Source organism: Vollenhovia emeryi, unplaced genomic scaffold (genome assembly GCF_000949405.1).
Source record: "Vollenhovia emeryi isolate VEMERY1.0 unplaced genomic scaffold, V.emery_V1.0 DF939124.1, whole genome shotgun sequence".
NCBI classification, from domain to species: Eukaryota; Metazoa; Arthropoda; class Insecta; order Hymenoptera; family Formicidae; genus Vollenhovia; species Vollenhovia emeryi.
The window spans coordinates 1,278,610-1,303,044 of NW_011967242.1; the positions used below are offsets into that span (position 1 = coordinate 1,278,610).

At 42.6% G+C, this 24,435-nt stretch overlaps 2 protein-coding genes across 3 annotated transcripts in view; one reads left to right on the forward strand and one right to left on the reverse strand.

Annotated features, from left to right (window-relative positions):
* Positions 1-641: 641 nt before the first annotated feature.
* Positions 642-13,001, forward strand: LOC105569372 (upstream stimulatory factor 2-like). 2 transcript variants are annotated; one of them, XM_012025791.1, is made up of 5 exons: positions 642-886; positions 997-1,360; positions 1,444-1,596; positions 2,102-2,303; positions 12,865-13,001. In XM_012025791.1, the coding sequence occupies exons 1-5, from the start codon at positions 852-854 to the stop codon at positions 12,912-12,914; spliced, it is 804 nt and encodes a 267-aa protein (XP_011881181.1). In that variant the 5' UTR covers positions 642-851; the 3' UTR covers positions 12,915-13,001. The 2 variants fall into 2 exon arrangements, with proteins under 2 accessions (XP_011881181.1, XP_011881182.1); XM_012025792.1 differs by lacking the exon at positions 12,865-13,001 and adding an exon at positions 9,700-9,755.
* LOC105569370 overlaps positions 3,096-24,435 on the reverse strand; it is a 142,382-nt gene continuing 121,042 nt past the window's right edge. Inside the window, exons 13-23 of the mRNA XM_012025790.1 lie at positions 19,186-19,584; positions 17,961-18,063; positions 17,449-17,640; positions 15,321-15,526; positions 13,034-13,134; positions 9,750-10,072; positions 8,982-9,353; positions 8,412-8,774; positions 8,049-8,262; positions 7,566-7,808; positions 3,096-7,351 (exon numbers count right to left, since the gene is read on the reverse strand). Of these exons, the coding sequence (XP_011881180.1) occupies positions 7,209-7,351; positions 7,566-7,808; positions 8,049-8,262; positions 8,412-8,774; positions 8,982-9,353; positions 9,750-10,072; positions 13,034-13,134; positions 15,321-15,526; positions 17,449-17,640; positions 17,961-18,063; positions 19,186-19,584 (2,659 nt within the window). The 3' untranslated portion in view covers positions 3,096-7,208. The remainder of the gene's footprint in view (positions 7,352-7,565; positions 7,809-8,048; positions 8,263-8,411; positions 8,775-8,981; positions 9,354-9,749; positions 10,073-13,033; positions 13,135-15,320; positions 15,527-17,448; positions 17,641-17,960; positions 18,064-19,185; positions 19,585-24,435) is intronic.

The following is a 24,435-nucleotide window of genomic DNA, read 5'->3' on the forward strand; positions in this document are numbered from 1 at the left end:
CTGCTTACTTGTAGAATATTTAAAAAAATAACGAAAGTAATCCAATTCTAGTATTTTCATGTTGATTTTTATAACACTTTAAATTTACGTAGAATTTCTTAGATTCTGGTAGTATATTTTATTTCTTTTGTAGAATTTTGTAGAATTATTTCCGGCAGGGTATTACTTATATGATTACATAGTTACATAATTATAGTATTAAAATATATACAATATATATTTATCAATATATTACACACACATGTAGAGGGAAGTCCCGTATTATGAGATAGGCTCTTAATTGCTAAATTAATAGGCGTCATTTGCCTTAGGAGTGAAATTTGTTTGATAGAAAATTCATTGTTAGATCACGTAATCATTGCGAAGAAAGATTTATGATTGAATTTGGATGCTGAAAACCCGCTATCTCATATTATAAGCCTCATAATACGGGACCTTCCTCTCTACGTATATATTGAACGCAAAATGAAGTACGCTCGTGCGCTTATATTACAATATTTCAAACAACGTCCGCGGTCAAGCGAATTATCGGCTGGGCAGGAAACGTAATTGGCGGTCACTGATTTCATTTCGAATACGCAGTTCTCAGGTGTGTATGCGCGTACGTGCGCCCAGGGGTCTCAAAATGTCACGGCCCGCCGGCCCCTCGTTCAACACGCTGGCGCGGCCGAGAGGGCGTTGGTGCACGGCGAGTTTTTCAAGCGGAGCTTGTAAACCAACGCGAGGAATGCGAGGATACCGGCTTGCTAATGTCACCACGACGGTGTAATCACCGTTGATGCTTCGACCGCGCCGTCGCTCGCACGCCAAATTGATGGTCGCGAGAGCACTCGCTCCTCCCGCATATCGAAATGGAGGCCAGTCAGTTCGACGCTATTGACGAGAGGTAAGAGTTTTTTTTTTCCCTTCTATTTACAGAGGCGCAGTCCTTCGCGTCTGTCGTTCAACGTTGCGAGTGCCGCTGCTCGTGTCGCTAACGAGACGTTCGGTTTGCAGCACGGACGAGAACGTAGCGGGCGACGAGGCCGTCGGCGTGGTCCTGGAAGAGGTGGACTGCGAGGCCGAGGTGGAGGCCGACGATGACAACATACAGTACCACCTGTACGCGGTGAACAGGGACGACAATACGGTGGCGTACAAAGTCATGCAGGTGAGCAACAACGACAGGGAGGACAATGAGCTTTCGATAGCCACCCCCGTGAACAACACCGTTCAAGTGCTGACCTCGCCGCTCAACGGGCAATTGTACGTGCTCAGTAACGGCAACGACGTCGTGGCGACGGAGTCCGCCAGAGTTGTGCCTAGCGTCGCCAAGCTGCAGATAGAAGGCGCGCAGAACATTGTCACCACCGTGAAGAAGGTAGGCCGCGCGACGTCACCGGTGCACTTTACGCCATTGCTGTATTCTTTCCCCGTTTAGAAAACATAACAGTTGTATTTAAGAGGGACGAGAGGCGGAGGGTCACGCACAACGAGGTGGAGAGGCGTAGGAGGGACAAGATCAGCAATTGGATCGCCAAGCTGGCGAAACTCCTCGCGGAATGCGAGCAGAGCGTGAATAAGGAGGGGGACGGGAAACCGAATTTGGAGCCGCAAGTACGTCGGTTTTTCGAAATTCTTAAGGACGTTCGTCGGCTGTAGTCGTGGCCCAAGGTTTTCGCCCGCGTTCTGCTTTCTTTCCGTTTACGGCGCGACCGTCTCCGTGCTTCGCGATTCTTAGCGTAAATTGTACACACTGCACGGTTAACGCAGCTCCACGCCTTATTTGCATACACTAGCACGCTTTGTGAAAAACGAAGATCGAACAATGTTGCCTTTGCGAATGTACTGACGTGCTTCGAAGTATCGTCAGACGGAGAATTTCGGATTACGCCTAAACGTGTAACATATCGTTTCTAATATCATTATGCATCACAGATTAGTTTTTTTTTTTTTAGCAAAATGCCTAAACATTTTCTATCACAACATACATAGAGAACCAGTTTACCGATAAACGTCCTTAAATCGATATGTGTTTTCCAATCGTTTCTCTACTTTGTTTCGTGGAGACGTCGAGCTTATGTTATTTGTCAGTAACAACATCTCGTTAATTTACCCGTAGAGCAAAGGGGGTATACTAGCGCGGGCTTACGAATACATCATGGAATTGAGAGAGGCGCCGGAAAAACTGGCCCAGTGCTTGGACGAAAACGTACAGTTGAAGGAGGAAGTCAAGAACCTTCAACAAGTCGTAAATCAATTAAGAGACGAGCATTCGCAGTTCAAAATGCAAGTTTCACACCAGGAAGATACGACCATAATCGGTATATAAACCTTTTAGCATTCAGTGTCTCGTGTTGTTGATATAAGTATACGTCTTTGTGGAAAAATGGAATAAGAACACGTGGTCAAAGTAATAGTTATAAAATGTTTATTTACACATATGTAATTCAGCGTATATATATATATACATATATATACACATTTATGTGTCCCAGGGTGTCCTGAAAAACTCGATAGTCCTTTCACCGACAGACTTTGTAGAACGTACTAAGGCGACAATTCTTATGTAAAAATCGTCGAGGGCATCGTAGTTTTTAAACGACAAACACTTGTAGTTCATTAATACAGTTTGCTGCTAATTTCGCGCGCCCAGGCGTGGACATCGCAAAGGTGCCGCTTCTCAAAGTCTTGTCAATTTGTAGAAACTGGAACACTGTGCACCTTCACGGTGCACCATGCCCGCGCGCGCGAAATTTCCGCAAGACCGATTACTCAACTACAAGTGCTTCCCATTTAAGGACGTTCCTCGGCTGTAATCGCAACCAAGAGTTTACGTCCACGTTCGACTTTCTTTCCGTACAGCGCGACCGTCTCCCTACTTCGCGACTTTTAGCGTAAATTATACACACTACACACAATTAACGTAGCTCTACGTCTTATATGTATATATGTACACTAGCACCATAGACTTATATAGATAAACTGCGCGTCCTTATGGGCGCGCTGAAGATTACACTGAAGGATAGAGATATTGCGTGAGCGATGCTTTCTCTCTCGCTTTTTGTTAAGAATGGAGAGACAACGGCGCATATTAGACAAAGACATACTCGGGCTATTGTTTTCTCTCATTTTAATGCAGTCTTCAATTCTTCTCACGGGACGCGCAGTCTGTTTGTATAAGTCTACGACCAGCACGCTTTGTGAAAAACGAACATCTGACAATGTTGCCTTTGCGAATGTATTGACCGACACGCTTCGAAATATCGTCAGATGGAGAACTTCGGATTACAATTACGCGTAAACGGTACGGCTACGCATCCCTATCTTGTAATATATAATTCCTAATATCATTATGCATCATAGTTTACAATTAGTTGTTTCAGCAAAATACATAAACAATTTCTATCGCGATAAATTAAAATATCTCTGTAGAACACGTTTCGCCTGTACGAGTAACTTTGATATTGAATATCTCGACTTTGGTACGGATACGGTTTATCAAATTGAACAGGCATATAGATAACACTATTAATATATATATGTAACTAAAATAAATAACATATAATGTTATATATAATCTAATATATTATATATAATAGTGTTATATATATATATATAACACTATTGATATAATAATAATGGCTTGTGGTCCAAATTTGAAACCCGAATACATAGAAAATCGATTTAGCGATGTACGTCCTTAAAAGCCGCAATAGCCTCGGTATTTTTACACGAGGATTTTCGTCTTGAAATGTTCTACAGAATCTGTTGGCGAAAGGGAGCTCTATCGAGCTTTGCGCACTATCCTGTATATGTATGTATATATATGTGTATGTTCATATTTGAAAAACTGACAATCATATTGTAACGTGCTATTGTTACATATCGCAAACAATAATTATAACACGAACAATCGATCTCGCAATGACGGATCATCGTCAAGATGATTAAATTAAAGAGATATACAAATATACAAAATGATATCACCGTTTAATCAGTAACCAACTATACGAACGTCAGATATATTGCTTAACAGTATAGGTTTCACTTAGTCGCTACAAAACGGGCTGAAGTTATCATCTCTAACGTGAGAGTAGCTCTACGGTATTTACACTTACAAAATACGTCTATATATACAGAAAACACAGCGATATCATGCGTTATCCGTCCTTTTCCATCTTGCGTCGTCGGCGTAGCGCGATCTCGCTACGGAAGAAAAGAAAAGGTAGCTCTGCTTACTCCGTCGTCGGAGTGTACGCATACACTCGATTATCGATATCAAATCCTCAGGGAAAATATAATCGCGCTTTCAAATGCGTTATACGTACGTAACAGCCTAAATTATCATAACAATAACGCTTAATTTAATACTTATTGCTTCCAAGCGCATTTCCTCAAGAGTTTTGTGCAGATTTTGCTTGTATGTTTTCCGGGAGAAAACACGATTTCTGAAAAAAAGGGGGGGAGGGGAGGGTAGTATTCTCCGAGGTATAAAGTAATCAGTGTCGAGATTGCGTTAGATATGTAATTCACCTGCTAATACATGAGAGAGAGAGAAAGAGAGAGCGAGAGAGCTCATGAGTACGAATTTTCACGGATTTTCGATTACTTCTCCGTCGTGAGAGTGCAAGTGCAGTTTCATGAAATGTTCGTGAAAAGTTGTGCTTACTTATGCATTACACAATATCGTGTCCCGTAGGCCACACGAATGTCGTCAAAAGAATATCTAGTGAAACTGTCCAGTAGACGTTCCTCCGAGGGAATGTCCTTTAGATCTCGTGTTGCTCGGGATCCCCCCCCTGCTTCTTATCCTTAACAAGTTACGCCCCGTCCCTATACTTACATTGGCCATTAAAGCAGTCCACGTATAATAGCGATACTTGTAAAAAAAATCACATTCCAACCAATGAGTCATTTCTCCTATAAAAATAACTCTGAAATGAGTTGGGTCCAGCAACAAATTGCGCCTCTCCTAAGTCTAAACATCAACAGGCTAATGATCTCTCTGTACAGTAGGAATCTTGATCCATTCTTTTATCATTATATTGTCCTCGTCGTATAGTAAATTACGCTGTTGGGAAATAAGTAAAAATATACCTTTCTATGTTATACAAAACGCAAATGTCGCCCCGCTCATGCTTGTGCTACACCCCTTTAGACCATAAATATCAAAAAGAATAGTCGCGTTTGTCCCTCGTATATGTGTGTAGAGAGAGAGAGAGAGAGAGAAAAAAATTGAAATTACACCGGTCTCTTTTTCTATAAAAGACCGAACAAACAATTCTAACGAACACAAAGACGTATTTCTTTAAACTTATTGGCAGTGTTGAAAACTTTCAGAATCCGTGATTAAGTCGTTAAAACTGCAAGATCGAACATTTTGTTAAGGGACCGCATAGATAATATGCACATATTATTAATAACACAGAGGTTCTTCTGCTGGCTGACAAATATTATTTTCTCGTTGCTAAGTCTTCATACATCTGTCTGTACAAGAGTAGAAAAACTTGAGAGAGATTCTCGCGATCTTCTCCCCTTTCCTCTTTCTTCCTTCCTTCTTTTTCGTCTTTTTCCCCCCTTTTTGAAAGCTTGGGCGCTTCGTATCGCAGTCGGATAAGGAGGCGTGATATGCGAGTATTTACATATCCTGTTTAATCACTTTTCTTCGTATGGGTAATACTGCGTTGTTTCGCGTAAACATAAAATTTCCTCTCCTTCGCCCCCGCGTTTCATCCTCTCGTCCTCTTGTCCTCCCGTCGTTCGCAACTCGGTACAAACTACTACAAATATTACGATTACGATGCGAAATAACGAACATTAGTTAGGCAGTTAGAGTTACCTTGCATAGCTCGCCGGAGATTTTCTCTACGAAATACGTCTACATGTTTCGTTGAGAGTAAAGTGGTGTGCGGAATCGACCGATTGGAATTTCCTCGCGAAACCAATCAACATAGATTTGGTGATCGAACTTCTGTTAACGCTCGCGTGGAACTGTATATTGTTGCTATTAGTTCTCGTTGTAACGCACACAAAATTGGTCGGCAAAAGTAAGTTGTCGAAACAACGATCAAGTAATCTAGACGAAAGGCGAAGTTTGTTTAACGAATTCAATTCAGATACTTCCTAATCGATCCCGTCGCATTTCTCTCTCAAAATTACAACCTCAAGGTTCCCTCCCGAGGAAGCATCTCGGTCGGTCAGTCTTTCGATTATCATAAAAAATACAGCCGTGCGACGTACCATGCCAGCTTCTCGACCCAAAAAAGCGATTGCGCGTGTAACAATACATCATATATATATATATGATGTTTCATCGGCATTCATCAAGAATTCGCGATGAAGAATGACTAGTACTTTCTCTTTAGTACTTCAGAAGCCCACTATTGACTTTATACATTTACTATCTACTTCTCTATGTCTCTACTTCCCTAATGTACTCCCGTGTTCGCTATTATTAACGGTAATTTTTAACGCCAAATATCTACAAGATCGATTATACACCTCTCTCAGCTCGTAACAAATATTTTTCTTCTCCGAGACGTTTTCTCTACGGACGGTGCTCTTCAGACTGGGCGCCGTCGTAACGTCACGTCGAAGATGATCGAACATTGCTTTAAGTTCTAAGAGTTAGGCGAGCACTGATTCGAAGACTCAAAATTCTAGTTAGGCATAATGAGCGACTTTTGTCTACAAGTATCTAAACTGGACGATGACATCTGATTGATAGAGAGAAGCGTCTGTTTTCGTGAGAGAGGCAGTGAATGAAAGATCATTGGAAGTTTCCTCTATTTTGCGGATCGCTCTTCATGGACGATGATCGAGATGGGATGATGAAATCGATTGCGATTACTTTCCCTGCCTTAGAAGAAGAGGTATACGTCGTCGGACAAAATTCACTTATGAATTATCTAAACACCTTCGTGCCGTACACATGACGAGGCGCTGTTCATCCTCGGTGCCTACGAAATCCTAGCGATCGCAGTGGCTCGTTTGTCGATGCACAGAAGATAATTTCCACGTTTCAACCGGTTGCAAGATGAACAGTGCCATTTTACCACGATTGGAATATCGGTTAACAAATATATCTTCACACGTCTGCTCGCAAAGATTTCCAGGTTTCGAAGCAATCGATATCCTGGTGTCTCGCGCCAGGATATCGACAGGACGATGCAGCGTCGTTAGCCGCAGCTTTACAGGTCAATATACGGTACGAAGGTAGGCCTGTCTCAGGACGGTTGAAGCCGCGCGCTTTTCTTGCTGCTACCAAACATGAACCAGGTCCCCACCTTACGTCCCAGCGAATTCGTGGTGCCTTGGCCGATCATTGTCGTGGGCATCTCGTAAGCAGATTCCCTCTTGTAGGTTTTGTCTGCAACATCAATAAATTAATACAAGATAAAAATAGACTGATATATCGGATAAATCAAGTTAAACCGGTCGACCATAAATTGATATAAAATCAAACATATGGTAATTTATAGTGAAAAATATTTCCGAGAGAAGATGAAAGAAAAACAAAGTAGCAGCGATTTTCGAGTAAATGCTAATTTTATTAAATGAGTACCGATATCGCAAATACTTACTGCGAGGTTTGATCGGTGGTCTGATCTGCTGCCTGTTGGCGGCGAGCCTGGCGAGCTGCCTAGCTGCCGCTGGAAACTCCAACCCGTCGTTTCTGTCTTGAGCCACCTGTCTTCGTTCCTCGGCCATCGCCGCTAGCCATCGTCGTTTCTCCTCCGCTGTGCGGCAACAGAACAGCAGCCATTTGTCCCGGACGCAGCTGTACACCTTCAGGCAATGCCTCACTGTCACCCCCGATTGAAGGTCTGCGGACAAAATTGATCGTTAGCTTGATGTATTTTCATTTCAAGTCGGTATTTTGTGTCCCTATCGATTCTATCTTGATTATTTAATAACGTCACTTACCATGACGACAGTAATACGCGAAGTGGAATTTTATATAATGACAAAATTATGTAAAAATACGAAATGAACGAGTTATTGCTCTTTTATCGTAAGATCCTGGCAACTTAAGCTTATCGAGAGATGCCATTAGCATTTGTTACCTTTTCCATCGGGCACATCAATGACCTCGCTGGTGTCGAGATAGATGCGACCTTTGTAGACGTATGTGTTGCGCTTGAGAATGTCCTTCTTGCAGTAGACCAGTTGATGATCAAAGAGGAATAACGTGATGTTATTCGTCCACATGCCGGTCTTCACTCTCATCGCATCACCTTGATAAATAAGTTGCGACGAAACTTCTATGAGATCCTCACCCTGCGACCGATTGCCGTCGATATTAAACGTATTTCGTATTTCGAGACAATTGTTTTAGATCGCACTATGAGGATAATCAGTGTTACCGAGATAATTCAAAGTGTAACTTGTAAAAACAGTTTGATTTACGACTGCAGGAAGCAACGTACCTCCCAACCTTCTACGCGCATTTGCCACGCGGCCAGCTTCTCCAAACTTTCCATCCGCCTTTTTCTCTCGTTGATCAATACCGCGACGTCCCTCATCGCTTCCAAGGCCTCTTGGATCTTGTGATAATCCGGATGATCGGTCTTCGTATATTTCAGTAGCTCCGCCAGTTGAAGGGGGTATTTGCATATTCGTTGGATAGGCGTCAATAAATATCCGTCCAAGGGGATCTCTATGAGACCCCTCATCAGTCGACAGGCTTCGAAAAATTTGCTATAACGATTGTGCTGATAGAGCTCCTGCAGCGTCGCCGTGGCCATTGGGTGGCTGTTGCAGTACTCGGAATACATGCGAAAACCCGCCCTCTGAAAGAATCAATAACACGTTTTGAGTCTCCTTTAACTATATCTCAGAGTACACACACGCGCGCGTAGAAAGAGTTCTAACTTTTAATATACGGTCCAAAAAAGTTGAGATAATCAAGACATATAGAGACGCACCGATCCATTGATCATTTGTATGCATAGGATTATCAACAAAGAAGAAAACGCGAATTCGATAATGCCACTAACATGATTGAGGAAGATCTCGCCGACGCAGCTCATGTATGGCGCGTCCCAGTTGACGCGGTCCTCGAGATCCTTGAGGAACTCGGACTGAAAATCTAGGAGCTCCTCGAGGTTGATGAAAATCGTCTCGATCTGCTCCTCGGTAAACATGTCCGTGCGCCTGCGGCATTCCTTGATGTAACCCTCGGCCACGTCGCGCAGGACCTTAACGAAGTCGCGCTCGGTGTGGACGAGCTCGCGCACCACGCTGGCCCTCACTTGCTCGTTCGAGAGCAGGGAGATGCTTGTCCGCCTCCTGAGTTGAGCACCGGAGGATCCTCCCGAGGCCATTGCGGCCAGGCAATCCTCCACCGTATCCTCTTGGCTCACGCGTAACTGCAAACAAATTTATTTCAGCCGAGCTCAACTTATTGCAACCGCAGAAAACTAAAATTTCGGTAATTAACATAATTACAAGTTAACTTTGCTTTTTATTGTTATAATTATAGTCTCGCATTTATATTGTTTCTTGTTTAAATGAATATTTATGATATGTTATCATTTCAAGTAATTCTAGCGTCAAGAGTTGGGCAGCACGTTTAACTTAATTTAACTGTGCAAAACTGAAAATTCGGTAATTAACGTAAATACAGATTAACTTTTTTTTGTTATAATTATGGTCTCGTATTTGTGTTGTTTTTTATGTAAATAAATAATTACTAGATTTTGGAAATAATTTCAGGGACAGAGACAACATTCGTTTGCAATCGCATAGACTTCTAGGATATTTACTCTGACAAAAGCGGCCGGAAACCATCCGTGCTCTCCTCTGCAGCTGCCCCACCACCAATCCCTGTCCAGTGTATCGAGGACGTCGATAACATCCCCGGCGCGAAAAGCTAACTCCTCTGGCTCCATTGCCACATGGTCCCAAACAGCCTCAGCCAACATGACGATTTCCTCATCCATCGTCTGCTCGAATGACTTCTTCTTATCCGTCAGAGAAGCGATCGATGACTCGGAATCGGACATCATCTCGTCGTCCTCCGATGTTCCGGCTCTTCCATCCTGCTCGTCCTCTGATAGCACATTGCCACCGGGCAATCTTGCGCCTACTTTTTTCAGGAATAGAACTTTATTGTAGTAGAAATATAAAAGAAAACGGGCATGAACACATACCCTCGGGCGAATCGGCCGTTAAACTTTGACTCGAATCTTAAAGAGAACGCAGGTGAAAAGTTAAATGGAAACTAATCGGAGTTCTGTAACATTGTTATCTTCTCAATAGGTACGTTCTCAAATTCCTTCTCCGCAAACTCTGCAGAGAGAGAGGCCATTAAAAGCGTAAGAAAAGAAAGAAATGCAAATCAAGTCGCTTTTTTCGAAGAGGTATCTCGCCGCTTAATTCACTAGCAGTAAAACTGTTTCGTCCGGGCAAAACAATCGGCGAACAATCCTAGAGAACGTCCCACAACGTAAGCGACATTGCGCGCCGTTTACGCTCGCCGGAGGAATCCCTCTGGAAGTTATTGGGACAACAAGTACGTCAGCCCCCCGGGCCGAAAACCGTCCACCGTGCAGCTCTCGGCGTGGGCGGAAAAAGAATGAAACAGTAGTTTTCATGAGATTCCTCGAGAGAAGGTAACCAAGCCCGCCGGAGTATCTCCCTCCTAAGTATTCAGTTAACCGCATACGTGCGAATTGATCGCACCCTCGGGAGATCGCGTCTCCCCCGCGGCTGGGAGGGGCGAGAAGTGCGAGGAAGCGCTTTTACGAGGTTCTCTCCGGCAAACCGGGTTCCTTATCGCAAAACGAAAAAGAACGGAAGCGTTTCCACACGAAGCAACGTTTTTACAGGGGGAGGGCGGGATGAAACGGAGCACGATTATTACACAGGGATGTCCCATTCCTTACTCTCGCGCAATTATCCTTCCTTTCTCTTTTTTTCTTTCTTTCTCTCTCTCTCTCTCAAGAGGGTGCATTCGACGGCAACACGGTGTGAACGGTCTCAACAATATCTTTACGAGGAATGCATGCTGAATATACTCTTCAAGGTGATGTCTAGAGAGAAACTGGCGGTCTCTGTGGTATACGGTGCACTAGATATCATCGAGGGTTTTCTACTGGCGTGTAAACTCTATCTACCCGGCAAACGCGTTTCCGACATGAATCTCTCCAACGATTCCGGTTACCGCACGGAAACATCTATCTTCTCGAGCGCTTCATATAAATGATCGCTAAAAGAATTTTCTTCTCTGTATCGCTCTCTTTCGTTTCTCTCTTTGCTTCATTTTTTTCTTTATATTGTGTTAGCTAAATTCCGCGATGTACGGTCGTGGTCGGAAAGGTTGTCCCGACGTTTCACAATAAATTTTCCGAATATTCGTATGTATCATCCCAGTGAGAAATGACTCGTCGAAACGATGTCGTGTCGACATCGAAACCGTCATATTGGCCTAGTTTGCGCCGTGCGTGTAGGTCGTTTACCTACACCTTATATTTTACCTATTCGCGATAGGTCGTGACGGTGTAAACAATTGATAAACGAATCGACTATAGTACAACTAGAAAGTCCTCTGTCGGCCCCTTTGATCTTTGCGGTCTCGATCACGTGGTATCCCGCCATTTTTCTGGGCAGCAATCCAGCGGCGTATGTGTGTACACGCACCGGCATAAATGCTGTCCCTATCCTTGTGAGGTGCACGCACACAACTACAAGGACTCTAGTTGTGTGCGTGCACCTCACAAGGATAGGGACAGCATTTATACCGGTGCGTGTACGTGCTCATCAAAGCCACACTACCGCACATACAACTTTTCTCTCATCAGGGCCAGTTTCACAAACATCGGTTAACTGCTAACCGAAGGTTAACTGATCCTCTGTCTCTTCTTAAATAATAAGATGGACAAAGATAGGGAGTCGAGTGAACTCTAGTTAACAGTTAACCGATGTTTGTGAAACTGGGCCTTAGTCTGCCCAGAGCAATGTCGGATGCGCAGAAGAGATCGACGCAAAACGAAAGAAACGACGGAGTAGACCTACTGACTCGGATCAGGTCTCTTTTTCACTTGCCCTGACTCGACGTTGACAGCGTGATATATCGCGTGTAAACGCAGGTGGCCTAAAATTGCTCGAACTTAAAGAGATAACGTTCAACTGAAGGCGTTCACACTTAATTCTTACCTGTGTTACCTATATTCGACCTGAAAGTATTGTAGGTGGAAATGGTGTAAACGTTTCACTTGGAAGCTTATTTTAGGTCAGGGTGTAGGCCAGGTTGCGCGAACAAAATACGGTGTAAACTAAGCCATTGACGTCGATCGACAAGTCACTTCTCACTGGGATTTCATTGATATTCGCAGGGTTGGGAAAGTTACTTTATAAAAGTATCTAGTTACAGTTACAAAGTTACCAATTCTGAAAAGTAACGCGTTGTAGTTACAGTTACTCAAAAAGTAACGAATCGTTACTTAGCAGTTATTTTCTTAGAAACCATACAACTTTTGTCTGAAACATTTTTGTTTGCTGGGTTTAGCTTTTGACATGTTTTACTGTCCAAGTTAAAATGGGACACCCTGTATAAAGCAACTATTAAATTAGTTACTAGTTATCGAAAAAATGTAACTGGGAGAGAAAGTAACGGAGTTAAGTTAGATTTACCAAAAAAGAAGTAACTGTAACTGTAACGAGTTACTTCCCAACCTTGGATATTCGTACATGTCCTTTGCCCTAATAATGCGTCACAGCACATACCCGAGCAAAAGCTATAATCTCTCGCATGATAGACTGTATTTCCGAAATTTATCAAAAAAACGTCGGACAACCTTCCCGACCACGAATGTACTTTTTAAGAATCCAGATTAATTTGTTGTAAAATATTTCAAACGTGATAATTCTTCTCGACAGTGACGATTGGAGGAGAGACGTGCGGCCTCGCGATTTTACAGGCGCGATAAGGGAAGCGTCGACGCGCGTGCCTGGTAGACAAGACGAGAGGAACGTGATCTACGTCAGAGAGCCCGAGGTCTATCTTAAGTTAAGAGACATCAGAGGCAAATACGATGACGGTGCTTACCTGCGGTTTTGGCGCGCATCAGCGGCGAGAGCTGATTGATTCCCAGTGGCTGGCTAAGCGACCGCCTCAAATTTGTCCGAGAACTCCTCCCTTTCGCGTTACTGATGAGCGCGAGAGAAAAAGAGAGAGAAATTTGTTAATTCGACGGTAATTCGTGTCTGTACCGCGTTAACGTGCGGCGTTATCGAGCGAAGGGATCGACAAAAGCGTGTACTCAGGTAATTAAGCATATCGGTACAACATTCAGCAACAGATTACAGTATAGGTAGGTATAATATGTATATGTATATATATAGAGAGAGTACAACACACGACAAGAGGTATGTATATATACATATGTATATATACGTATGTTACGCGTGGCAGATCAACTTTTTACTGGAGGAAAGATTAAAGAAGGTGGTTTGTTATAATACCCGTCTACCTACCACTGGTCTCCCTCGATTTACTGGAAAGGTTCGAGAACAAAGAATTTTAAGTTTTCCCAGGTTGTCACTTGTTTTTCGGGGGTTTTTTGTCGATTCGAGATGTGGGATCGCGCGATATAAGTGTCGCGTTTTGTGAGAGGAAGTCAGAATTGTCATTGATTCGTAAGTAAAGAAGCAGCGGGCGAGCGAGCGAGCGAGCGAGCGCGTCAGGCTACAGTAGGTAAACGGCCGTGCGGCTAAGAAGAGCGGAATTAACAAGCGTCCGATACGTCTTTTCGTTTCGCATGTTTCTCTTTTCCTTTAACGCCTCCTCGACACTGCTAGCTTTTCACACTCGCAGAGTGCGAAAGATTATGCTCGCCTCGGTCCCGGAAACCCAAGGAAACGTTGCCCGGACCTCAAACGCGAACGTCTCGCGGTTGAAGCGTGTCGACAGTTTTGCCCGTCGAACGGGACATTCGTTAATATTTTTCAAGGCCTTGGTGTTCGAGGTACTTGAAGAAATTTTGATAAAAGAATGATAAAATTGTAAGATAATATTACCAAGAAGAAAAACCTCTCGTAGAAAACCTTGTAACCTTTTACACATTGAGAATAGCAGCGTATCCAGTGATTGTAAAATCTCGTGTAGCTTAATTAAATAAAGCAATTTTGTACGTAATATAAGACACTCATAAATGACTTAAAAATTTGAAATATTTGCAGGAATTATAATGAAAAATCTACGATAATAACATTGTAAGACGATATTAAGGAGAGAAAAAACCTCTTTCAATTATAGCTCCGCTCAGAAAACCCTTCAGATAGAATACGTTAAAAGTAGCTTCGCGAATAATAAGGAAGATCATTAAAGCTTTTAATGGGATTTGTTTTTACTCAAACTACTTTCACTTTACTGAAAAAAAATCACTTGACTGTTCGATGGATTTACAACTTTCTATAGCTCTTTTTATACATTATATGGAAAAAATGCTGTTGAATAAAATAAAAGTTGTCTGATTTAAACGTTAACGTCGCGGACTGCCACAAACATAAATAATTCGCTCAATTGTATTTGCTATGGATTTTAATTTTGAGCCTCGAACTAAATGTCCAGATTATTAAGACAACTATCTAATGTTTCTCATTCATTAATACTTGTTTCAACGGTTTTATTTCAATTACACTGGTCTTGTTGATACATTTTTTCCGTGTATTTACGTGTATTTTCTCTCGTTGAAGATTTTCAAGCGCGAGGCCCGTCTGATACCAGCGTATCCCCCATGAAAAAATATACATGTAAAAATATATTTAAAAATATGTGTAATATATTACATATATTTTAAAATATATGTGTTATATATAATCAATTGCATATAAGGGTGTCTCATTTTAAATGATCCATGCAAATATCTCCAAAGATATGAAAGATATTGAAAGGTATGAAAGATTTTGATGTCCCCCTTCGAACCAAACAACTTATGTTTGAAACGTTTTCCCGTATCTTTCATATTTTTGGAGATATTTGCGCGGATCATTTAAAATGAGACAACCTGTATAGTCTTTTCTTATACATATTTCTTCTATGCCATAGGCGGCAAGAAATGATTTAATTAGTTATATGCATTCTTTCGCATATTTTATATATACATTTATATATATTAACGTATAAATATTGATATATTATATGATATATGTATTTTGGGATATACATATACTTTTTCATGGGGGATCGACACGAGGATCCAAACGCAACGGTTGCCTGGGTTTCTCCGGCCTTCGCGAAGAGCCGACGTGATTCGCAAATGGCGATGATTTAATGAGGCGTACGCGACAAGGGTTGCTTGAACACGAGGCGCGATTGTCATGATTAAACGCACCTTCTGAGCGTAACGATATCATGGGAGGAGTGCCTCGGGCTGAGCCTGGGCGGTCTCGTCTTGATCGGCGACGGGGTCGACAGCATCCTGCGATAATTGTGAACGTATCCGGACCTCGTGTCCCATTGGAGCAACCTCTGCCCCCCTAGGTCGCTGTTCGTGCGACGCACGTGATTATGTCGCGACGCACGGGTCTGTAAATCCGTCTGGAACAGTCATACGGATTTTCATGAGGATCTGCAATTAATTCGCGTTAATTGCTAAACGCGCGGATTGATTAATTCCGCTCCCCCCCCCCCCTCCTCCCAAAATGCATGATTCCCCCGCGCAAGTCCCCCTCTCTTCCCTGCGACGAGTTAATGTCGCAGCTCAGTGTATCGTGGGAAATAACAAGAAATTTAATATGCTCCTGAAAATGCACTATGCGTTACTTTAATGTAACTGTATATATGAGACACGGTAAGAATGTTTTTTTCTTTTATTTTGCCTTCATCCAAGCGATATCGGTCTCCTTCGTTCTCTTTTCTTCTTGAATTTTTAATAAAACTGTTCTTTCTCGAGTTACAAATTTCAAGAATCTATAATGTAATCTCCAGTTACAAAAGCGATTACGTTTGATGTATGTATAGAACATAAAAAAATTCTTGATATGCTTTTGACACTTCGGCCAGTTGAAAATTAATTTCTCCTTATCGGAAGTGTCGAGATTATCGTTTGTTGCAATTTTGCAACGTTTTGCACTATATCTCTATAATTTAGCTTCAAATATTAAATTCTATTACAGTGAGTTCCATGTAAAATTGATCGAAGAATATATTGTGTTGTCCAATAAATTTTTCAAAGTTTAGTTCGCGAAAAATCTTTCATTTTTCCCCAATCGTTTATAACTTGATGAAAATAAAATTATCCTTTCTTGAGTTACACATTTCAAGTATCCATGTAATCTCCAGTTACTTTTAATTTTGTATAGAAAACATTTTTAATCTCTTGATGTTTTTAATAGTTTGCGAAAAATCTATTTTTCCCGATCGCTTGTAATTTAAAGAAAAGACTATCGATGCTTAATTTTCATTAAGGAGAAGTTGACTTCAAGATGACGCACGATATACATGCAATGCGAACATTTTAAAGATCAAGAACAACATTGTCCGCAAATGTAATAAGAAATTAATGACACTTTACCTTTCGTTCTCCGTCAATTATCGACATTATTCCTCGACGACATCGAAAGAACGAACTTCCATGCGACGTGATTGATCGATGATACACACAACAGTTGTTTTTCGCGCACGCAACGAAATGATTTCATGCAACTGCGGGACCGGGTTCTTCACACATCGCGGAATTAATCGCGGACGATCGCGCGAACAGCTCCGTATCGACTAATGGCGGGCGCGTTTCCTCTCCCGGTATCCTGGCGCTCGCGATATAAAACCGGCTATCGCGCAACGGCGTAAGCGAATCTCTCTGCGAACGTGGTCAAACGTACGCGAGAGTGACTAATTCTGGCTATCGAGGAAACAGTTACGACCATAGAACCGATAAGCGCCGCGATTATCACGTTACTATTAATGAGTAATGTAAGTCATCGCCTACACGCAGCCAAGCGGATCCGCATAAAAATAAAACGTCCATTCGCGTCTGCTCGTCTCGCGAGAGATGAATTCGAAAGAAGCCGCGTTAAAAATATTTGAACTTTCACGCCCTTTCACGCCCTTGTACGATAAAGGACCGTTCGCTATATTCGCTGCCATTCCAGTTTCTGACGTCGAAACGAAGAACAAAGATCGCGCGTTAGACGTATCATTGATTAATATCACGCGATTCGAGTATCCATCGCGATTCGCGTCCACTATTTTTATAACACGAGGAGCTGAAGTATCGGTACCTTAAAGAGACCCTGTAATCAGAGACTGGCCATAAGAGTTCGTCAAATTCCCACGAGTGAGAGAGAAGCATAGGCCATCTCATCGTTACGATCGTAGAAGAGTGAGATAGCCCATGTTTCTCTCTCACCCTCGAATTTGACGAACTCTTACGGCCAGTCTCTGGTTACAGGGTCCCTAGGTGACGAAGATACGAGAGGTGTCAGCTGCAACAAGGACGGGAAAGGGAATGAAAAGTTTACCTTGAACTTGTCAATCAGTATCTGGTTGATGAGCTCGGACTGGGGCCGCAATTTATCGGCAACTCGTCTGCGAAGAGCCGGAGGGCTGTCGGTGTCGTCGGGAATGTCATCCGTATCGTGGGACTCGGAACTGTCACCGCCGCCCATCACTCCGCCGCCGCTGCCCCCAGTCAACGCTCCACCAGATACCATCTACGTCATTCGTGCGAAACGATATTTACTTCCTCCGTGTGTCAGCTCGTTTTCGAGCCGAGTGAAGCAACGCGGACGCCTCGAGGGCGTCGTCTAAGACGTCCGCGAGACGTCCGAGAGGTGTTCGATAGATTAAGACGCCCCTCAACCGCGTAAGACTCTCCCGCTTCGCCGAGAAGCCGTTCCAATCTTTCAAACGCCCTTAGACGTCATTCGAACCCGTCTCTTCAACTTTCAACGGAATTTCTCTCTCTCTCTCGGAGGAGGAGGAACCGAGAGATCTCGCCCTTTCTCTTTCGTTTTACCACCCTCTTTCTCACCTCGATTTGTATACCGCTGTCTCCGCTGTTGCACTTGGCGTTTCGGGCGGCTTTGTTGCCCTTTTTCCTCTCCTTGCTGCTCCTCCAGACGAGCGGGCCGAATCTAAACATATTCGGTTAAATCGCGGTCAAGCGTCTCTCCTCGAGATAAGTATCGTTGGGGAATCGACGCGATTTCCTCGATTGCCGGCCTATGTCAAACGTGTGACTTATTTTGACAGTTTATACAATCGCCGGGATCTAAACAGACTACACGGAGAGAATTTTCTCTTGAAATTTACCAGGAAAACTATGGCATTTTGAAGAATTGTACGAGAGTTTTTCGAAATTTTACTACACGTTCTACCAGTAAAATATTCCTCCCCTGCCAGAAATAATTCTACAAAATTCTACAAAAAAATAAAATATACTACAAAAACTAAAATATAACTGTCAGAATCTAAGAAATTCTACGTAAATTTAAAAAGTGTTATAAAAATCAACATGAAAATACCAGAATTCAAACACTTGGCAATTTTAATGATTTAGTATCGCTACGTTTCGACCATGGGTTTTGGTCCTTTTCAAGCGAGTGTAACTAGAAATTTAAATTTTACAGATTGATACAGTGTTAACATTTGTGATATTAATTTGACGGTTGTAGTTTTTTGTAGTTACACTCGCTTGAAAAGGACCAAAACCCATGGTCGAAACGTAGCGATACTAAATCATTAAAATTGCCAGATATGGTCAACCAAATTATATGTTTTTAATTTTTGCTGGCGACTCTGAAGAGTTTCTGATTAGTTTATGAAACACTTTTGTTAATTTCGGTAATATTCTACAAGTAAGCAGATGATGTAATTCTTTAAAATTTTGTTGTTTCTCAATTTTTCAAAACTAGTAAAGTTTTGTACTAATTTTTACAAAATTGTACATTTTCATGAAATACTATTTGCAATAATTTCTTGATTTAAGAACATTGTATACTATTTCGTAGATATTTTTACAAAAAAATTAATGTTTCAACGAAGATATAAAAATTTCTACAAATTTCTATTTCAAGTCAATTTTTGTAGTTATTTATAGAACTTTTTTTCCGCTAGGGTCTATAATAAATATGATTGGCGCCATATCGATCCTATTTTATGATACATTCAAGTGTAATAGCATTGGATCCGAAAATTTTTTCTGTGGGTGTAAGGTCGCGCCCGGGAATGAAAGGGAGCGGGGGCGCGATACGAACCGGAATTTCTGGTCATTGCTAGAATCGTCTTTGTGCTGGCTGCTCTGGTCGGACGTGGTTACGGAGGGCGTCTCCGTGCTCTCCTCCTCGTCCAGCGGCCCGGTGCCGTCGTTGTCCTCCGCGGGGCATTCCTCGTTGCTCTCCTTACTGCCCTTCTTGTGGAACCTCAGCGAGAAGCTCTTACGGAATTTCTGCAACACGCTCTCTTGCTGGCTCTGCGCGCGATGCGCAGCATTCTGACTTCCGCCGGTGGGCACATTGGCGACATTCAGGACGGACGGCGGCTCCTGCAGCCTGGAATGACTGACCAGAGGGATCGTGGCCTCGGCCAAGGGGTGCTCGGTTGTCACGTGGCCCGTTCTCGTCCCCTCGTCCTCCTCGTCGCCGGACCATTGTCGACTGTAAACAAAATTTCGTATTCCCCTTTTATTCCTCCTGCAGAAAATTACGTCAAACGGGACGAACCGACAGGGTATTTCTGGGAGCCGGGGCGAGAAATTCCTCAACTTCCATATCACCAATCGCGCGCCTGGAATTATTGAATTCCTCCTCGTTCCCGCCTATCCCTGTCGACTCGCTTTAATCCTTATGAGAGTCATCGAGAATTAAAAAGAAAAAAAAATGAATCTCTTGCATGATGGATCAAGATGCGGAGCGTTCGGGGTTAAAGCGGATCTAAAATGGAGTCGACGAACTAAGGCTGATGGCAGAGAACGATCCGTAAACGCTTAAGTCCGTCTTAAGGCCCGAACACACGAAAAATCGTAGGCAGTAAAACTTAGAATTTCAATCAATCGAATTTTTCAGCGTTGCTTTTTAAAATGGCTGCTTACATTCTCGACAGTAACTGGCCATTTCCCTTAAGTCTTAAGTTTCACTGCTCAAGTTTTCTCGCGTGTTTGGGTCTTTAGGGGTATAGCCCTCCAGGTTGGAGGTTTTCTTCGGCGGGGGCAGCAGCCTAGCTAGAAGATGAAGATAAAGTGAAACCAAATGCTCAAAGCACCAGAATGAACCGGATAAACAGGCTTTAAGTCTAATACACGAAGAAGAAGAAGGAGAAGAAGTAAAAAGCGGAGCTGTTCACTCTCGCGGAGATTGGATGGTTCCTTAAGAGGTTCCTAAAGTTATCTGTTTTACCGACACATTCGAATATAGTTTTTGCGCTGGTAAATCTTTTTATTAATTTTTATGCACAAATAATACCAGGATAAGATGCGGACCGCATAGCAGAACATTTTCATACCTAAAACACTCAAGTCAGAAGTCTAATGAAAAAGATATTGGTATTTGAAATTTTCAATTTTTTAATTGTTAGTAGTTTGAAATTGAAAATTTCAAATACCAATATCTTTTTCATTAGACTTCTGACCTGAGTGTTTTAAGTATAAAAACGTTTTGCTATTTGGTCTGCAACTTATTCTGGTATTATTTTGTGCATAACAGCTAATAAAAAGATTTACCAGCGCAAAAACTATATTCGAATGTGTCGGTAAAACAGATGACTTTAGGATTCTCTTAAATCTCACAAAAGTGTACGTTCCCCGCCATTTCCATCAATTTTTTACAGCGTTACGACTGACCGACGACCTCCGACGAAAATCAACGAGAGACAGCCACGCGAACCACCTCTCGCGCCTTGCATTGCGCGTTCAGCGTCGTTTTTACACCGCGAGCGGGACGCGAGGGAGAAACGCGAAACTGATAAATCACGGATGTGCCCGGCTGAACGCGCATAGCGAGTGCGCGCGCGGACTGCGGTTGACATCCGAGAGAGTGACAGTCCGAAACTGAACAGCGGAAGCGCGTCTGCGTTCGCGAAAGAGGAAACCAGCCGAAATATTTCGCAAACGTTTCACCAAGCGGCGTTGCGTTAGCGTTTCGCGAAATTATCAGCGTGGCAATTTTGTCTCCAGGCGTCGCCGGGCCGCTCCCTATCGCGCTGACAAGTGCAGCGCAAATTATTCCGTCCTCGCGCTAAATGCGTATAAATATATCCTCTGTAACGCGATCATCCCTCCATGGCGCGGCGTTTCGTTGCAATTACCATGGCCGCGCGAACGTTTATGGGGCGCGGAAAAATAGGGTAGTGGCACCAAATATCGCCTACACGGTAAACAATAAAATGTTACTGTTAACATTTTCCACATGTCCCGAAAAGTCCACTATAAATTACAAGTTTAAATAACATTTATCGCGTGTGTTACTTTTTGACAAATAATAAATGTTAATTAATGCTATACTTCACATTTATGTTTATGTTTTTTTTAACCACAAGTGTGATCCTATATAAAAAAAAGGCGTGTTAAGTTGATAGTCGAAAGTCTCGAAGTATTGTTGTCGCTTTTCCGAGATGCTGATTGGCTGTCTCGCTTGTGCGATACGACATGCTTCAGTCGTGTTATTTGCAGTTGTCAAACCATGCGAATTTTTAGAGAGAGCAAATGGCGCGCTTGTGTTGTCTGGTGTAATAAAAACAGACAGGACAAGTAAACTGTACAAATAGTTACAAATTAAAACAGTTGAAATAAAATTTAAAAAAAGTCGATATTACACGTTTCGGTTGATTTTGTGAAATGGCTGTGTTAAAAGAACTCAAAATGGTATTCACTTTTTAAATGACGTACGTAAAGTGTCAAGTTATTATGTTAACATAAATACAACGCGTAAAAATGTTATACGAAAATACGAAAATAATAGCATGTCTGTTTTATGTTAACTTTACATTGAAACAATAATCAAGTCTTGGCAACACAAGAAAATTTTAACATTTCAACACACGATTTTTTACTGTGTATGTACCCAATATCGCCCAAAGCCGTTTCAGCGAAACTAATATTGATGTTTGTTAACTGTGAGCAGAATTATGTGTAAAGTAGGATAATTAGCATATTTTATGAACAACACCGGTATTTTTAGTACATTTGTAACGATAATGACACTTTTGTAAAATAACGTCAGCTGATCTAGTGACAGGGGCTTACGGGAAACAGTGTAGTTGTATTATTGCTTGTTTTTTTTCTCCAAATCCAAGAGTACCACGTTAGACAGTCTGAGAGAATCAGAGAATCGAATGATGGTATTACAATTAAATGTCAAAACGATTACGCGGCGCATAATCGGAATCGTTCGCTGTTAATATTGCAACGTTAATGAGATAGTGCGTTAATACTGCCTTAATTTTACCGACGAAAGTTGATGCTAGACTTAGGCTGCTTTCCGTTCGGGAGACACAAGTTGACACACTTGAACACAGCTTGCCACTGTGAAACGGCGAAGATTTTAAGAAAAGGTTCTGTCGAAAAAACAGATTCTATCGAAACACTCGGAGCGGATGCGCTCTTCGGTGGAAAAACACGCTCTGACTCTCCTCCCGATAAGTGTCGATTAAGTTTGAATTAAATTTTAAGTGGAAAGTCTTAGCACAGAAGAGTCTGTTGTTAAAATGAAATCAGAGGTTTGGAAGATTCTGTGCACATCATCTCTGGAAGATTAAAAAATCCTCTCAAGTAAACTTCGTTAACAATGTTTTTTTAACAAAACTGTAGAAACGTATCATCCCTTTCCGTTTTTTTTTTAATTATTTGCATGAAATTATATATCGTAAGTATATTTTTGTACAAATTAAATTCCATTGACGCAAAAATTATCTAAAGATATAATTTTGCTATTTATTTTTCTTCTCGAAGCCCGATTGATTGGAGATTTTTTTATTATTACAGTCTAGCCGCTAATTACTTGGAGACTGCGCAAGCGTTGACATATTTCCACTTGAAAATGTTTTTCTGCCTGTCAAAGAATCTGGTATTAGATAAAGAACATTCATCCGGAGATACCGTTTGGTGACGCGTTAATAAGAACAAAAATAATTTGTTGGCCGAGCACTTTTTTCCCCAGTTATACTGTACGTCTGTACGACTAGCTTGAGGAAAAGGTCCGGCTTCTTAAGAAGCAACTTCAGTATGTCACAACAGACGGACGTGATCGTCTGAGTCAGTTTAATCGGAATCACGCACCACATCATAAAGGATATTTGTCACGAGCGAGTGCTCTCCTTTCGTATGCCAATCCCTTATCCCTCCTTGTCTGCGAGCGTGATCCCCCGCACACAAGGCCGCATCCTATGCTCTTCGATGACACCTTATACACCACATTGCCGCCACGAAACCGTGTCACATTACCGCGAAAGCCACCTCGGCATAAATGCAATCGAAACACTGCTCTCGAAATGCCATGGATTTTAATAATGCGCGTGTGGGATGACATAAAGAAAAGAACGCGCGATCGAAGCAACGCGCGGAAAATAGAAGATTCAAAGTCCCCGCGACAGTGTCCTCTTTGGGTACGGTAAGGTGTTCCTCCAAGCGAGGGAAATAATTGAAAATAAGAACCGTCTGCGCTTCGTCCGTAGAAGCGTCGATGTGCCGTCACTCGAGGGAACTCTTGAAGGAAGAAGCATCTGTGCGCGCGTGGCGGCTGCCTGTAAACGAGGCAGCGGCAGGGAGTGCAGCGATCGACGTTCCACCGGCGACTGAAAGCTCTCGCAGCGTGAACGAGAGGAGTCTACGGAGGAGAGCGTATGCGTGCGGACGGATATCACACGCGCGGCTCTTGTGTGTCCCGTGGAACTCTTCCAGGAATAGATTTTGGAGGGTCGATCGCATCAGGTATAGGCCGAGGGAAGCGCAGCGCGTCTTACACCCCGCGCTGTACACTTCCCTTCTCTCTGTCTCTCTCTCTCTCTCTCTCTTTCTCCCCATTCTTCTTACTCTTCGTCTCTCATTTCGGCGGCGACCCGCAAAAGGCACCATTTATTCGTGCAGCGACAGAGAGCCTACCCTACCCTTCCCTCATCCTTTTCTCAATCGGCGGGACGCCAACCCACATTCGGAGAACGCGACGTTTGATGTCTATGCAGATTTACAGATCGTTAAGTCTGTGAGGTCCGACGAAAATCGGAAAATCGACTCGGTTACAAGTATCGCTGCATGGCGCTTTGACGTTTCATTTCACCCGTGATATTATCGTTGTTCAGGGAAACAATCAATTTCACGAGGAAATTAACGAGCCAGCAATGTCACAATATTGATTAATGTTCCAAAAGTTCTTTGTGACTTTTAAGTAGTTTTTCAGTGTGAGAAGAAACGAAGGAAGGAGAGCGGGAGGAAGGGAGAAGGAAGCGAGTGAGAGAGAGAGAGAGAGAGAGAGAGAGAGAGAGAGAGAGAGAGAGAGAGAGAGAGAGAGAGAGAGAGA

Excerpts from the sequence above, each read along its gene's own strand:
- LOC105569372 (XM_012025791.1), top strand. The coding sequence starts at position 852 with ATGGAGGCCAGTCAGTTCGACGCTATTGACGAGAG. Across the intron at positions 887-996 it reads TTCGACGCTATTGACGAGAG|CACGGACGAGAACGTAGCGG; the intron begins GTAAGAGTTTTT and ends TTCGGTTTGCAG. Across the intron at positions 1,361-1,443 it reads TTGTCACCACCGTGAAGAAG|AGGGACGAGAGGCGGAGGGT; the intron begins GTAGGCCGCGCG and ends GTTGTATTTAAG.